Raw genomic sequence first — 17,294 nt, forward strand, 5'->3', positions numbered from 1 at the left:
TATATAGAGTGACTGTACTGTAAACGTCTCAAAACTAAAGCTGGGAAAAGCACAGAGCAGATGGAGCCGGTGAGCTGCAGCTGACCGTAATTTTCACAAATCGATTAACCTACCGATTATTTTTTTATTATTTACCGATTTATCGATTCATCATTTAGTCCACAGAATGTCAGCAAACAGTAAAAAATACCAATCACAAGTTTTGAGAGCTCACAGTGACGCCTTTGAGAAGCGGAAACCATTGAATTTTTGCCATTTTTTCCCCCAAAAAAGTAAATAATTTACCTGATTATCAAAATGCTGCAGATTAATTTTCTGTCAACTGACTAATTGACTAACTGTTTTCCCTCTAACTTAGAGAGACAAAACTCATTCCTTTACCTTTACCTTTCCTTTAATACACTACAATGAAGCAAAAAGAAAGCTTCATGACAGTAAATGGTAAACAGTGATGCTGCTGTTTGCCAGCCCACATCGCGCCGTGATTACTTTACATGATGAAAGGCTAACAAAGCAAAAGATCTAAAGCTGATGAATCCATTTACCGACAGGTTTTCATTTGTCCATGGTTTACTGTATGCAGAAAATATCTCCCCTCAGTGAAATCACAGTGTCACCAAATCTGGATCAATACAGCACCAACACAATAGTGTATTAGCTTTGCTCAGTGCCCAGGGGCAGACAGAGGATTGTTTTGACCGTGTTTGCTGTTGCTTTGGGTCTGTTTGTCGTGGTTTGATTGACATTCAACAAAAAAGGTTGAAGGTTGGTTCAAACAGAGACCCTGGTCCAGCAGGCCCTTAAACCCTCAGGGCCCTGGGCCCCCCGTAGGTCTGTTCAGTATTCTTTCCCAGGTTTCCCTGAGCAGCTATATTTTAATTACCTTTTTTAAAACGTACATGTCGCAGTTTACTGATTGTTACTATGTGTATTCTTAGCAGTTTTGAATGTAACATGTAATATTGTTTTGCACAACTAATAAATAAATTTGTGACAGTTTTAAGCTAAAACTCAAGCGTCAAACATTGGATTAAGATGAACCACCGGTTAACTTGTTGAAACATTTTTAAATTTTATGTCTAAACTGAAAAAGATGAGTGAGATGAGATGAGTGAAATACAGTGAAATGTAAATGATACTATTTTAGTTATTGGTATCTGTCATAACATGGGTTATGTGTCTGCTTAACAAGAGGCTACAATGATTAATCAAGTAATCTATTAATAGAAAATTAATTGCAACTATTTTGATGACTGATTAATGACTTAAGCCTTTTTTGTTTCAAGCAAATATTCTCTGATTTCAGCTTCTCCAGTTTGAGAATTTGATGGTTTTCTCTGTTTTATATTATTGTGAACCAAATTACTTTTGGGGCTTTTTTGGTCTTAAATTAATCAATTAATTGTAAAGCAGTCAATTGATCAGTCAATAATATAAAAAGAAAAAAAAACATCTAGTTAGAACAGTATAATGCCACAGCTGAAGTTCTGAGCGCGAACAAGATCAGTATAGCATACTAAGCCATCAAATTATGCAAGTACAACATTTCATTTCAGAATTTCCCCTCTGGGATAAATAAAGGAATTCTGATTCTGATTAACGGGATGAAAATAAAGCGTCATAGCTGTGTTGTACCCTCCTCCTCATAGATTTTTGGCTCATCACATGCTTCTTTTTCTCTTCCTTGTCCATTTTTTTTTCTTTGCCACTGCCGTAAAGCCCCTTTCAGGTCATGTCTGAGCTACAGGACAAATACATCAGGAGAGGCTCCGCTTCATGAGGAATGTCACCCAGTTTCAGTTAATCCCGAGGCTCATACACAGGCCAGGCAAATACCAACTATGTGCCTTCCTGTCCTAAAACCTGAGGCTAAAAAGCCTAACCATTAAAATTGGATGCCTGAGTGTAAACTGTGCCTCGGCTCTGTGTGACAAGGAATAAAATATGTAGTGTTTCCGCTCTTGCAGCAAAATTATGTTCAAATTCTCTAACTGACGCCTGCTTGCATGAATTTATTTGGTTCAACAACTCAGCTCAGCATCTGATGGCAAAGTGAGTGACTTGTCTGTTATCGGTTGAGCAGATGCTGACTTGACAGGCCAAAGACCTCACAAATCCAAGGTTTCTCTCTCTTTTGAGATGGGCTGACTGTCTTTGATGTTGAGCCACAGAAACTTCTATGAAAGGATTTTGTACCATTTTTTTAGAACAGGCAGATGTGCACTTATATTTGGACATGCACTCAAGGGGCTTTGCAAATTAATCGTAGTATTAAACACCCTATAACAATATAGAGAACAGAACCAACAACACATACCATATCACTCACATATGAAGCATACATAATGCAAACAACCAAGAAAAGAAACAGGAGCAAGAAAAACCTGGATGATGGAGGAATAATTCAACCAATCATTTGAAGTATTGTTGCTGAATTCCTTCCAAGAACATAGAAAGTCAAAGAAGGTTTTACATATTTTAATTTGTCATTTTTGCCCTGTGTGATGGCTTCATTTTAGCTCAACTTAAAGCTTTGGTTTTAATTTGTGTTAACTCTTCATTTGTCGAATTTATCACAATTCAACACCTATTTAACTTTTTTTTCTTCTTCTATTTGTCCTATCTGTCTTTGAAGAGAAAAAATAAGATGAAAGTTGGAAATTATTGGTCAAGAAGAGGGGTTGAATGTGAATAAGATGCAGGTCTGATGATGTCCCCCTCCCCTTACATTGGAACAGGACAGCTGTCTCGGTTCGGCTGTTTATTACATTGGTCAAACACATTTGTAGTTGTGGTAGTAGTAATATAAAAATAAAAACTCAAAGTAACAGCTTATCTGAAAACTAGCTAAATTACTGGTAAGTTATAACTGATTTGAAATTTCTCTGGAAATTGGGGAAACAAAAAGAACCTGGAAAAACAAAAGACAAAAACAATACTGTGCCGTTATTGAGACTAAACAAATAAAATCACTGTTGTGTATGGGACCATACGGGACACTAAGGCCTGTCAAACTGACAGTGAGAAACTGAGAGTCACTCACAGCTGCCAGTTAACTGTCGGTCCTCTGGAATCATGGGAAATGAAGTCTTAGGCCAAAGTGGGTCATACCAATCTTCAGGATACGACGTAAATGTCATCTTAAAGACATATTCCATTGTGTCGTCATAATTTATAGTAAATGTTTAGTTTTTGTGTATGTGTATGACATTGTATTTTTAATAAACGTTAAATAAACATGGAAATCATTGATAAAGTTGTCGCCCCCTCCCCCTCCTGTCATTGACGAATACAGGCGGCCCGTGACGTGAAGCCCTCTTCTCCCTTCGGATTACAGCCGAGGCAGCACGCTAACTGACCGTTACCGAGCCATTAAACGTCGAAATAAGCTAACAGTAAGTGCAGAAAACTATGTTTTTACGAACTGGGACATGAAAAGCAGTGTGCTGTTTGTAAAATCCGTAAACTGTTTTGAATTTGTAGTTTTCAAGCGCCACGTGGTCAAAGTAACTACTAGTTGCTGAAGCTGTCAAAAAAAAAAAAAAAAAAAACTCATGTAACTTTAGCTTTGTCTGAGTGACAGATGAAAAATCTGCATGTTTTTTATTTTCTGTCTGTATTTGTGACAGGCAGTACTCATGAAATGCCAACTGATTTCAGTGATTCTCAAGTGACAAATTGCCGGCGAACAGTAGTTATTTCTGTCTCAAACCCAGAGTAAATTGTAGTCCTGTGTCTCCTGTGTAGTTTTATGAGATATTTTGCATTATTTCTTATCTCCATGTTGGGCTTCCCTTTCCAGATACCACAGGTGAGTGTTGATGTTGAAGCTGCTTTTCAGCTGATTCCCTAACACATGCTCGGGTTTATTTCTGTTTGCACTGTAGTGTTTTACACTCATTAGCCAGTTCATTAGGTAACTTACAACTAGTCCAATCTAGAGCAATTTAAAAAGCAATGCATGCAGTAAATCCTGCCTTCGTTAAGGTTAAAATGTCGAGATCTTGTGAAAACTTTGTGGTCATTCTGGAGGCTGCATTGCATGTTACTGAGAGGTGTTTACAATATTTCATCTTCTCTCATGAATGGCTATGAAGTAGGACTGCAACTACCTTGTTTTCTTGAGTAATCTTACTGTCTGTGAAATAGCAGAAATGTGTGAAAAATTCCCAATTCCCAGGTTTCAAGTGACATATTCATATTGCTCATTTTAAATTCTGATTGAAGGGTAAAATATTGAAAATTCCTCCCAGATTGCTGCAGTTCAGCAGGTGAAAATTAAAGCCTCCAAAATGACCCTTACCGTAGTTTAACAGCTCTTTATAGTAACCTGAATCAGTGAAGGTTTATCTTCACATTTCTGCATGAAGTTAGAATTTATTATGAGGCTGTCGTATCAGTCTGCATTAGTTTCAGCTAGATGGACCTAATAAACTGGCAGCTGAGAGTATCTATCTGCACTGATGGTGCTTACAAGTCAGCCATTTTTGTTCTCATTTTTTATTGTACATTCAGCATTATTATTTCATGCATGAAAATGTAATATATTGTCTTTTTTTTGTGATGTTTGCCTGATTTTTTTTTTTTTTTTTTTTTTTTTAACCATTCGGTTTGTCTTTAATGAAATTAATTTGATTTTCAGTATAATTCAAACTTGTCTGATTAATCTGATTTAGGTAAATATTGCACAACACAATAAGAAGCATACATTATCCTGCAGTTTAGCACAATTTGGGTTTTTTTTGAAACATCATGATACATTTAATGCATAGAAAAGGTGTTTCCTCATTAAGTGGACACAGCTGCTGCATGTTTGAAAGGATAGCCTCGTTCTAGTGTAGCGCCACATTTGCTGCTTTGTATGGGAGGAAAAAAAGTATTTCATTGAGATTTCAGATGTGAAGTGAACGTTGCAGAAAAACTGCAAAAACATCCTAAGCTCTCACGTGTTTTGAAAGTCCAATGTGAAATTGATCAGTGAACAATTCTGATTTTTGAAGTGCTGTTATTCCATATAGTAAAAGCATTTTTCTATTCATATGGGATAAGCTCATTCTGAAAATTCAAGCTCTTTGATCAGCCACCGTCTTGACCACGTTGACATGTCACTAGCTGTCATTTTACCTTTTTTTTTTTTTGACTTCCAACCATCAAAGTTCCTTCATGATGCTAACTTTACACACTGAACTAACAGCTCTAGCTTCCACCTGTCGCTTCTTTTCTCTCCTCAAAAAACCTGACACAAAAGTGAGTGGACAAGAGAGACCCCTTTTGAAAGAGAAATGGATCAGTCTTTACCAAACCACCAGCAAGGAGGAGCCCCTCAAGCTGCTGCCCCGGTGGGGGCGCCCAGGCCGGGTAATATTCCCACTAAGAAGAGAGGCATCATCAGCGGAGATAAAGACCAGTTTGGAAGGCTGCGCCGACACACACGTTTGTCGGAGAGCCAGAGCTCTGGCGCTGAAGAGGAGTGGTTGAGCACCTCCTTGGAAGCGGGTGGCTCCTATGGTCAAAGCCCAATCCTCCAGGGCGTGCAGGCAGAGTTGGCAGAGGGCAGCTGCCAACGTCAGCTCACCTCTAGTCGCAACGGACTGCTGTCATCTTCTCCGAGGAGTCCAAATGCAAGAGGCTACTCGAGCTTCCAGTCCAAACGCACCCGCAGTCAACAGCAGGACCAGGGTCACCCCGTAACCACTGTGAAGGCTTCTGGTACCCCCCACCGCCAGTACAGCAGAGGCCGTAATCGCACCTCCTCTGAGACCGAGCAGAGGGGCAAAGGCAGCAGGGGTCCGACCCAGAGGAAGAGAGGCCTCTCTGAGACGGACAGCAAGCCCGTATGGGACAAGTATGGCACCTCTCACACAGGGAATGGGAGAGGCGTGATGTGTGTTTTCAGCTTGTTTAACTACTTTGCTCATTTCTGTTTTTTGTTTTTCTTTTTTGTTTGTCGGCATTTTTGTTTGGCCTTTTCCAGTCATGCTAACTTGTTATTGTTTTTTTTGTTGTTGTTGTTTTGTTGTTGCTTAAAATAAATGTAGCACCCTCGCTCATTTAAATGAGGTCAATCCTTTGACACAGCAGCTGTGCCAACAGAGTTCAACCTCGCTCAAGCTTTTCGCCCCAGTGCAGTGCAGCAGCATTACAAAGTGCTGTAGTAGGCAGTTGATCGGGTGCACGTTCCTTGTAGAATATTTGTAATGTGAAAGCTGTATTACTACAACGTGGCAAAAGAAAACTTCCCAGAGTTGTGGAATCTTGCCTCAGTCTTACAAAAAGCCGTGCAGTGTTTTGCTATCTGATAAGCTGTTAACCTGTATCTGAAACGACACGCCCCGTATCAGTGCAGCCCCTTGCATTTTTTTGTCTGGCAAGTGTTGCTCTACAAAATGCAGCCATATACTGTCATGTCAGTGAGTGGGTGGGGGCTTTGTTAGTGGGCAGTGACCAGCCTTTTGTTCGATAATCCAGATTTTGCAAGGTAGGCGACTGTTCACTGACTGAGGAATGTGTGGATGCCCGTCTGCTCCAATAACTCGTCAGCAAAATGAGAAGGGAGGTGAAGGATATACGCAATAGTTCATCGCCTTTTCATCCAGTTTTTTTTTTTTTTGGTTTTTTGAATGTTACTCTTATTTTGCTTAAATTGATGCCTGTTATCCTGCTATTAATTCACTGTGTACATGATTTAAAAACTGTGTGTGCTGTGGCTTTGTTTTGTCTCTCCCTACTCCACCCACAGCTCGGAGGCTCTGCATGATGCAGCCTGTCATGTATGGCGTCCTGGTCAAGCATCCAGTCAAAACCTGTCAACCATTTCTTGTCACTGATTGTGCTGGCTGTAATGACTAAACGCCTGGCCGATTTAAAAAGTTGGATGCAGATGTGTTTTTTTGGCATTATCTTATTTTTTCTGAATTTCCGGCTTCTCTCCTCAGTAACAACATGAGTGGACTGCAGTGCCTCGCCTCAGAGAACATCTGGTTTGACAAACACCGCTACGATGAGGCGGAGAAGCACTTCTACGAGGGAGTCAACGGACCCTCCACACCGCAGCAACAGGTAGAACAAGCCCATGTTTTATCACAATCCAGAAAGCTCAACTTTTTTGTTTAAATGCGTATCAACCATAAAAAGAATAATGTTTTTTGTAGACCACCCTGTTTCCAGTCCTCCTCTTGTCTCTTGCTGGCATCCTCTGAAGTTACTTTCGCCTCCTGCCTGACACATCTTCAGCTCGTGCTGCCCTGTCAGTATTGGCCTCTTAGATTAAGCAATAGTTACATCATCGTCAGCCACAGCCTTCGGCAGCCCGGAGCAGCTGTGTGCATGAGTTAAGCCACTCGATTTAGAAAGCGTGTCGTCCGAGTGCGAGACAGGAGTCAGGTGGTTTGGCAGCTGTCTCGTCTTCTCAGGCCATCCAGGGCTGCAGCAATGAGAGAGTTTGTACATGTAACAATGGAGAGATCGGGGCATGATGACTTCCAGGTCTTCAAGGGTGATTTCACCAAAACCAACATGCACTTACTTTAACCCTTGTGATTTTAAGCAATCTAGATAGATCTGGTTTTATGTGCTGAGGCTTTTGAGATATGTGCCTCTGCTGCAGCACTTGTACAAGAGAAACAATGTCCTTGCTCATAAGCCACATATCACAAATTCTTATTTTGCTGGGCCTGTTTTTTGGGTGGAAGGTAGTTTAACTGAAAATAGTTCACATTTCAGTGCAACATGTGCACTGACGTGGGACTATGACAACTGCACCATGAGAGCTGCAGGTCAGGTCATTATCCTGGGTTTGTGTACCCTCACACCTGCTGCCAAGATGTGTGTAACCTTGTGTCTAACCATTGCAACATGAGGCACATTAGCTTGTAGCTCACATTTATTTGCTCTTGATAGACTGCTTGTCCTCCAAGTGTATTATTAAACACAAGGAGCTTGTTTAAATAAAAAAAGACATATTTTGGAATCATTCCTTTTTAAATTATTTAAATCTTTCGATAACTTTCCTAAATGTTGGGTGTGCGGGCTGTCCTGCTTTTGTCTGTTATGCATGCTGCTTTCTGTCCTTGTCTCTGCTCCCGCTTCATCACTGCTTTACCTACACATACCTGCAGGACAGAGAAGTTAATGCCATCCTGCAGGACATTGCTAAGTCCCGGCAGAATATCCAGCAGTCCCTAAGCGAAGTGAGTACTGAAATACAAGTGAGCCGTTCGCACAAACCCCTTGTAATTGCAGGACTGTACTCACTAATGTTGCAGTACCAGCCCTAAAACAGGGGAATAGCAGTTTATAGCAAGTTCCTGTGGATATTTTAGCCTAGTTTCAGTCCCAGAAAGCCTTTTTTTCTCCTTTTTTGAGAAGAAAAGTGTGACATGCTGCATGTTTTCTTACAAGATGCTTATTCTCCCTTTCATCTCTGCTTGCTTCAGCCATAATCTTCATTGCAGTTTGTCAGTAAGCTGCTTATGTGTTTGTCTTTACATCAGAAGCATTTGCTGTATCATTGGCAGTATGTGAGTGTGGTCAGTTTTGCATTAAAAGGTGTCCAAAGGATTAAATGTGCTTTATATTAACATCTCTGGCTACTTATATAAATATTGCATTAAAGGATGTGCTCACATCTTTTAAGTTGTCTGAAAACAATACTTTCATGCCCCTAATGTGCATCGAAAGCTGTAATTGTTCTTTGCAAAGAGATCCCTTCTGAAAGTAGTTTCAGTGTCAGTGCCACAGCAAGCAAACACAGCAAGAAAGGACTAAAGGCCCGACTTGGACAAAATCCACTCAGTTTGGTCAACTACTGTTAGCTTCAGCTGAACTTCAGAAGTCATTTTTGCGTAGGAAGAACGCTAAGGATGTTGTCCTCCATCACCTGCTGTGAAGCTGCTTTAAGTGACTTCTTTGCAGTCAGTATGGATGGGAGGAACGGTTAGAGTTTAATAACTTGCAATTAATAAATCTCAACATAATCGGGACTGTGTGAGTATTATATTATGACGCATAAAAAATAAGAACCTATCCTTAGTAGTGACTTCATCGCTCTATGAAGTCCTGTTGTGTTCTTTGCTGGAAACAGCTGGTTTGAAGGGGTTGCTGAGTGTCGGAGATTGAGATCACAGACCACAGCATAAATTTGGCTTTGATATAGTGTTAACAGTTTATTAATGCATTTTAAAGTAATATTTCATCCCATTTCTCTGATAATATTGAAATAAGTTCTGTTGCTGATGACTGAGTGATGCAACTTCTGATGCTTCTGCAGTTGCAGAATACGTAGCATCTACCTACAGCCACTACTTTTGTTTTTTGTTTATGTGTCCCCCCCCCCCCCCCCCCCCCTTTACTTTCACCTTGTACATGACTGGGTGCAGGTGAAAACCACCCTGCAACAGGCCAAAGGGCGCCAGCAGAAACGGCAGCACAGAAACGTAAGTCCTCCTCGTCCGGCTTTGCTGCTCGGGCCTGCATGCGGCGTGGACAGACAGCTGGGGTGTCCTAGCTCTGTCTGCTGCTGCCTGAAGTGGAGTGTGCTACAGTTACCACAGCACTAAGATGTCTCATCCCATATCACCCTCCACCCCGCGTCATCCTGTGTGCATTGTGTTTGTGTGTGGAGTGTAGTCAGATCTTTTTTGTAATAGATGTTATCCCTGCATGTTTTTTCCCCCCTTGTTTCATCCCTTCAGGCTTGGATTTAATCTCACCATGGATGATGATGATGATGACGACGAAGAACCCCGACCTGCAACATGACACGTGGTAATTAAATCGTTTGTCTTTCCACAGTCGTCCTCGCATGCAGGTGGAGAGCAGGAGCTGGTTTCACGAATGAAGAGCCTGGAACTGGAGAACCAGACTCTGCACAAAGGTCTGTGCTCATGTTTTTCCCCGCGACCCTGAGCTTTTGCTTACTTACTAACACAGTATTCAAACCTAACTTTACTGTTTGCATTTGCTTGTTAGTGGTGGAGAACTTGAGAGCTGCCCTGCAGAAGCTGGAGACCAGAGTGGCTGTGCTGGAAAAATCCCCTGCACCAGCAGCCATCCCATGTGCTAAGGTAGACCACGAAGAATTTAAGGTTCCAGATACAGTATGTTCTTACATCTGTATGCATATAAAACAGATGCCTGCCTCTGTAACATGTCTCTTTGGTACATGAAAAAAATAATTCAGGGTGCCAGATAGTTTATTTTGTTTTTGATTCTAAGTTCATTTTTTTGTTTATGTGTTTTTGTTATGATTGCTTCACCTTGTTTTCTTCTTTCATCTCTTGTTGTCTGATTTTCAGGATATCTTTTTTTTTCCCCCTTTTTTTAAATTATTATCATTGGTGAAGAATTCATATCAGATCTTAGGCTTCCTTCCTCTCCATCACATATCTACTGATGCTCCAATACTGTATGTTTGTTTACTGTGTTTTGTATGAACAAACATGGAAAGATAAAAAAAATAAGGCTTTTTTGCCCCCCATTATTTTTCAGGCTGCTCCAGTCAAACCAGTTGAAAATGGTGACAATGCTGACGACGATGACATTGATTTGTTCGGCAGCGATGGGGAGGATGAGGAAGCAGCCCGTGTCAGGCAGGAGCGCCTGGATGCCTACGCAGCCAAGAAGTCCAAGAAACCCGCCCTCATCGCTAAGTCATCTATCCTGCTGGATGTCAAGCCTGTACGTAACCTGCTAAACGTTATCACGTAGCTCACGTTAAAATGCCAGGTCCATTGCCGTCGTGCTTTCATACAGGGAACTTAGTGTTTGTGGGAAGAATCGCCAGGCCAAGAGTTTATTGGTGTAATTATTCACTGTTGGATGTTAAAATGACTTTCTAAATAATGGTTCTAGGTAAATATTTTTAAATCACTTTGCCAAAATAAAACCCAGTTTAAGTTAACACTGTGATAAGGTAAACATTCATGTAGTGAAGCTTATTGCAAACACATGTAGTCTTGTTGCAAACAGATGGATGTCGGACTTGCTTCTTTATGGTTTTAAGTTAATGTCCGTCTGTGTACCCGCAGTGGGACGATGAGACTGACATGGCGAAGCTGGAGGAGTGTGTGCGCTCGGTGCAGATGGATGGGCTCCTGTGGGGAGCATCCAAACTGGTGCCAGTTGGCTACGGCATCAAGAAGCTGCAGATCAACTGCGTGGTTGAAGACGACAAAGTTGGCACCGACATCCTGGAGGAGGAGATCACCAAGTTTGAGGATTACGTGAGTGACAGTCACTTCAACACAATTTAAGGGTCAGGGAAGGTTTTGTCACCTACCTTGAGAGGCATCTCATATGATTTTATCTGCTGTGGTTTTTAGACATCTGTGTTTTACATTTCTCTCTCCACAACAATACTATGGAGCTGAATGGAATTTCATTTGTGGTGCTCAGAGTTGGAAAATTGCAGTACAAAATTCAGCAGCAAAATCTCTCTTCAGAATCAGTGTCAGTATGTTTCTATGCACACATGCAACCAGGTAACTTGAGAACACATCTAGCTGCACTGTAGTAATAAGCAGGCCAGAAAAAAGTCTGCCCACTAGCTGAGGTTATGTGTTTTTCCTCTTTAAGGAGGCCAAATGACGCTTTTACTCATAGATTTAGCAAATGTGTTAATTTGTGAGCTTTAGAAGTGCTGCCAGGTGACAGTCAGACACACAGGTTATTCGTTGTTTCCAGTCTTTTTGCTAAGTTAAAGGTCTGACTGTAGCCTTAACATCATAGATATGAGATTGATATCTTCTTTTTTTATATCTCCTCCAGAATGATAAGTGATTTCCCAAAGTGTCCAATTTTGGCCTTAAATGTTAAGAGGGGGAAAAAAACATTTCCGTAGTCTGTTTGACATTAAATGCTTTATTATTCATTTTAAATAAAATATTTATGCACAGTAAATCACCAACACCATAAATATGCTGAAAGAAATCTACACCATGACTCATTTCATTTCTCTTCCTTTGTAGGTCCAAAGTGTGGATGTCGCTGCCTTCAATAAGATCTAAGCTCCACCAAAGATTTGCTGCTGCTCTCGGCTTGCATAGTTATTAAAATGCAAAATTTTGAGCACAAATGTCTCTCAGTTTCATCATTGTTCTCAGTCAGATATAAAATTTTTAACCCCATACTTACAAGGCTACTTAAGGAGTACAGTCAGCTTTAAACAGAGCACAGCTTCAGAGAAGATCCCAATCCCACCCAAAATCCTGGGTATACAGGCTGGCTGAATGTAGTCTTGACTTTATGGAGTAAAACCATTGAATCAGAAACATTATAGAAAGACAAAGTCCCACCTCTGAAGTCTAGATACACTCCTATCCTGCTGCAGCAGGGAGCAGCGATGGTCACACTCTCCTTATTGTGCTGAAACGAACAGGCTGAGTAAGAGCAGTCTAGACTCCAGGATCTGGAGTTGTGTCCAAGCTTGCAGTCGGTCCCCCCTCCGCTCCTGCTCATGTTTTTGTAACACACGCCGATGGAAACCCCACCTTTACCGGCCCACTCTACTTCCCAGTAGCAGCGTCCAGCCATCCCAGCTCTGCACAGCACCTGAGCCCAGCTGGTGAATCGAGACGGGTGGTCCGGGTAGGGCTGTGGCTCAGCACGCGTGGTCACCCCTCTTCGGTCATCAGAGAAGCTTAGATACGGGTTGGCTGTGTTCGGGTCCAGGGTTACGTCATTGTAATCTGAGCACATTACACGGATGTTGTCAGACACCCAGCTTCAGTTCACTGGTTTCATGAAGATATTTTTTAAAAAAACTGTACTCACATTGCAGAAAATCGGCTCTCGTCTTTGGTTCTGAGTTGTATGGCGCGTCCATGTCTTTTGCTGTTGGACACATGTAGAGGAAGACAGGCAGTGATCAGTGCAGAGTTGCATATGAGAGAAGTTACGTTAGGCGCCTCTGGTTCCCAAAGTAAAATTGGATTTCATTTGTGTTCTGTGACTCGCAGTTGGAGCACTGAAACAAATCAACATTACAAAAGCCTTTAAGAACTGCGTAAGAATTTTTTTCTAAATGAAGAAGTCAAAAGCAAGAAACAGCCAATTACAGAGAAGTGACATCACAGTTTGAGGGCCGGTCAGAAATATTCATTTCATTCAACCAAGACACATCTCTCATATTGTTCAAACAGACTACAAACAAACAAACTTATTTCTGTGTGTCACATCCTGCACTGTAAACATATTCAGCACCAGTATTTGCATATGTATGACTGGGGCCCTCAGGGAGCAGGTTCATGTAGGAACCATCTTCTTTCCGTATCATTTTGCAGAGAGACGCATGCATCTACTAATAGATGAGAGAAAAGAGGAAGCACGTTTTCTTCTGTAGAGTGATACATAAAGAAAATAGTTCCTACATGAAACTGCACAAGACAAGGCCTTCGGAATATCTTGGGGAACTGAATCATGATTTTCTTGAAAGGGACATTACTGTTGAGGTTTTCCAATCCATGTCGCACTTTGAGAACCACAAGTAAAGTGCCATCTAGTGCCATAATATTTGAGAGAAGATGGGAATCTCTATAGCAGATATCTCCAAAACTAACATCAATAGCATATGGGTGAGAGGAAAATGCTCCTTCGTGAAAATCCTACTTCCTCAGCTAAATTAGAGAGCACAACCTTAAAGGTCATATGTACTTATTTTTATATACTTTTGATAGTTTGAGTAAACTTTCCACAGCTGCCAGTCCCTTGTTATGGTTGCTCAGCTCTGATTGGACAGTTGCTGTTCAGGGGGAGGGGTTTTAGTAAAGTGTCAAAAAGACCTTAAAAATACCCACATACCTTTAATCTTCTCAGAGGTGCTTTGGTTGCTGCTTTCCTTCAGGGAAATTACTAGAAATACAGACAAGCAAATAGTGATGCTTTACTGTTCACAAGTTTCTCAAAAGAAAATGATAATCTTCATGGTAATTATTTGTGAGGGGGGCTTACCCTTATCACAGATCCTGTCGAAATCTCTTTCAAGTGTTTCATCCAGACTGTTTTTGAGATCCGCCAGGGCTCCTCTCACGCTTTTATACATCAAATATTGGAGTGCGTCAGTGTTGGGCATCGCGACGTTCTTCGTAGGGAAGTGAAGAGACTTGCTCTCCTGCGGTGACATGCAACACAACCAAATTCAAAGAGGGACCGTATCTGAATGCAAATGCAACAACCTCAACAAACCAGGAAGGAATCATTTTGTGGGTCATGAAACTGTACGTCCAGTACATGACTGTGCTTGACACTCACTGTTTTGGAAAATAATGCTTTTAAAAGGTGTTTCTTACTTTATCTTCCTAATGTTTTTTTTTTTGCTTTGACATAAAGAAACCACAGTGACCAGAAGTTAAGCTTGCAGGTTTGACTTCTGAACATTGGTATGCACTGGATATTAGTGAATTTACACTTATTTATTATTGACTACTGCCTCTCTGAGAAGGCCTGTGACAGTCTGGACTGAATGTTCATTAGGACCAGATATGTGACTCATTATGGTCCAAATGACATGTTTATATCAGATTTAAAAGTAAATGTGACTCTGATTATTTAAATGATTACTTTGCAATAAAGTATGTTTTCAGAAGAGATTTAAAAGATGATTTACATTCAGCCCTCTCAAACATGATGCAGCAGAGATGTGGGCCCTGACTGCCACAGCTCTCAAGCCTGGACTGAGATAACAGACTGCTGCCCAAGGACTAAAGGTCAAGGCCTGTATTTATTAGGCTGCTAAAACTGAATTTCCCAAATTAATGCTGGGGCCCTGTGGAGTTTTGACTGGCATTTCATAAACAAACAGTCATGTTTACATTGATTGTTACACACAAATGTGTTAATGTTAAATGTATGTCTTCTTAAAATATATATATATATATATTAAATCTGACATTGTTTACATCTTCATTTACTGACAAATCTTAGCGTGATCCGTTGACTCTTGAAAGCATTCTTAAGTGTAATTCATAAATGTTTGATAAATGCGGGCCCAGAAATATTGCAAAGAGCTTGAAAAGTAATCAAAAAACATCTAGAAACATGCTGGGAGTTGGCATAAAAATGTCAGAAACAGGTGTGATGTGTGTCTCTGTAAAACATTCCCCACATTACTGGCAGCGCTCTCCTCCGTTTCATACCTGAAGGAAGTGGATGTGGTCGTCGGCGTGAGAAAGCCTCTCCAGCTCGGCGTCGGCCCTCCTGAGCTCGCCCATCTCCCTCTGCACCTTCTCCAGCAGCTCCTCAGCCTGACTGACAGCAGCTCGCTCCTGGACTCTGATCAGCTCCTTCACCTCGCAGCTTTGTTTCTCTATGGAACGAATCAGCTTGGAGAAAATCCTATCGCTCTCCTCCACTGCTGCTTCTGTGGAGTGCTGTGGATGATAAGGTTTTCTCCTTTTTTTTGGTCTCCAGGAATCACACAAAACACGTCTCTGAGTGTAGACCGTGTGTCAACAACACATTTAAAAGCTCCTACCTTGATGTATCTGACAACATATCTTAGTTCCTTCTCCGTGTCCTTCAATTTCTGCACGGACTTCAAAGATGTTTCTTGGAGTCTTTTCTGAGAGAATACAAAAGATGAATATCACACAGTGGAGTCCCTGAGGCTGCTCGCTCCAATATTTCTTCCACGCTTGACTTTCAAGACGGGAAGTTTTGATTTTACAGTCAAAAGGATTGGATTGCACTGGAAGGCCTTTGGTCTATCAATCTATAAACTTTTTTTTTGACACAGTAACATCAGAGCACAAGATATGGCTGCCAGACCAGGGGACATTTTACACTCGCTGTATTCAATATTTGAAACGCCGCAGCCTTTACATCAGGACATAAAAGACACATCCTTCATGTCAGACACCACATATACACACTTGGCCTGTTTATCAGCATGGGCAGCAGCGGCCGGGACTCACAGCTCATGAAGGCGATGACTTGACTCATGTCAAGCGCTAAAAACTTCATTAAACCCTTCACGTCTTGTAAATGTCCACACTATCAAACTACCTACAAGGTAGGAATTTGTTGTCTCAATGTTAACTTGTAAGTTTGAGTCTTGTAATTGACATTTCAGTTCAACATCCTAATCAGAATTAAGACTGGGAAGCTTGTCCTCCCCCACCTGTGTTTTCATCTGGACGGTGAGATGAGCTGACTGTCTAAGATCTATTCTGAACAGTTAGGCACAAAATGTATTGTGTAAAATGTCAAACTCTTCCTCAAAGTGCCTGAGTTGTAAACACCAACCCACAGCTGGTAACTTGACTTAGGCTTTCAAAATCCAATAATCTTGCCTGATGATATACTTTATATGCAACTGTTTTAAAACATCAAAGTAAAAAGTCATAATCGAAACTGCAAATCAGGTTGTTTGAATACATGTGAGCTCCCCACAGTTTAAACGAGTAATTTCTGCTTCTTGGGAAATATTCAGTCCCACCTGTTGTGCTGCTCGCTCGTCCACCACTGAGACCGCGTCGTGGCTCTTGTGTCACTCTCTCACGCACTGGGAACAGACGTACTGCTGGTCGGTGCGGCAGTACAGACGCAGTAACTTATCATGTTGTGGGCACAGCTTCTCTCTCAGCTGATCCAAAGCTGGGATCAACTTATGGGCCTTATCGCCACGGAAGCTGCCGTCGTGCGCTCTCAAGTGGGCCGCACAGTAAGACTGCACGCACACAAGGCAGGATTTCACGGCTTTGCTTTTCCTCCCCGCGCACACGCTGCATTTCACCTCCGCGGGTTTGGCCAGGTGTTGTGCTGCACCTGGAAATCCGGACTGCTGAAACTTTTCCACCACTTCGCCCAGCACTGTGTTTCGGCTCAGCAGAGGTCTCGGGTTGAACGCCTGCCTGCACTGAGGGCAGCTGTACTGGCCCTTCTGCTTGGGCCTGTTCCAGTAGTCTTCAATGCAGTCCAGACAGTAGCTGTGTCCGCAGGGGATCGTCGCCGGGTCTCTTAACACCTCCAGGCACACTGGACAACAAAACTGGTCTTGTTCAATAGAAATAGTCGCAGCAGCCATTTCCCACGAGCAGAAACTGGTAATGGACAAAGATGGGCGTGGCTCACAGGTGTTTCTCACAACAGCTTCTCAGGTTTCACCTGCTGCACCCTGACGCATCCATTCACAGCCGGCAGACCAGCAAATAGGCTGTTCCGGTTACAGCACTAAACTGCAAAAGAGCAACCTTCCCACCGAACCGCCTCTCTTAAATAGGTTCGTATTAGATGCACTGACCTGTGAATGCTATGTGACACATGAGCACAGCAGTGTTTTGTGCCTGCAGTCAACCTGT

General features: G+C 41.8%; 1 protein-coding gene and 1 pseudogene across 6 annotated transcripts; one reads left to right on the forward strand and one right to left on the reverse strand.

Annotated features, from left to right (window-relative positions):
- The first annotated feature begins 3,283 nt into the window (after positions 1–3,283).
- eef1da (eukaryotic translation elongation factor 1 delta a (guanine nucleotide exchange protein)) lies at positions 3,284–12,069 on the forward strand. Of its 6 annotated transcripts, XM_046407856.1 has the most exons (9): positions 3,294–3,395; positions 3,803–3,811; positions 6,936–7,059; positions 8,118–8,189; positions 9,793–9,874; positions 9,970–10,064; positions 10,489–10,677; positions 11,028–11,222; positions 11,967–12,069. In XM_046407856.1, the coding sequence occupies exons 3-9, from the start codon at positions 6,943–6,945 to the stop codon at positions 12,003–12,005; spliced, it is 789 nt and encodes a 262-aa protein (XP_046263812.1). In that variant the 5' UTR covers positions 3,294–3,395; positions 3,803–3,811; positions 6,936–6,942; the 3' UTR covers positions 12,006–12,069. The 6 variants fall into 6 exon arrangements, with proteins under 6 accessions (XP_046263811.1, XP_046263812.1, XP_046263813.1 ...); XM_046407855.1 differs by lacking the exon at positions 3,803–3,811 and having other exon boundaries at positions 3,284–3,395; XM_046407851.1 differs by lacking the exons at positions 3,294–3,395; positions 3,803–3,811 and adding an exon at positions 5,249–5,845.
- Positions 11,844–17,249, reverse strand: LOC124069096 (annotated as a pseudogene).
- Between the last annotated feature and the right edge of the window lie 45 nt (positions 17,250–17,294).

Source organism: Scatophagus argus, chromosome 13 (genome assembly GCF_020382885.2).
Source record: "Scatophagus argus isolate fScaArg1 chromosome 13, fScaArg1.pri, whole genome shotgun sequence".
In the NCBI taxonomy this organism is placed as follows: Eukaryota; Metazoa; Chordata; class Actinopteri; family Scatophagidae; genus Scatophagus; species Scatophagus argus.

Bases quoted from the DNA above. Each gene is read 5' to 3' on its own strand.
- eef1da (XM_046407851.1), top strand. From the start codon at position 5,283: ATGGATCAGTCTTTACCAAACCACCAGCAAGGAGGAGCCCCTCAAGCT. The intron at 8,190-9,792 runs GTGAGTACTGAA...GTCTTTCCACAG, and splicing joins TCCAGCAGTCCCTAAGCGAA to TCGTCCTCGCATGCAGGTGG. The intron at 11,223-11,966 runs GTGAGTGACAGT...CTTCCTTTGTAG, and splicing joins TCACCAAGTTTGAGGATTAC to GTCCAAAGTGTGGATGTCGC.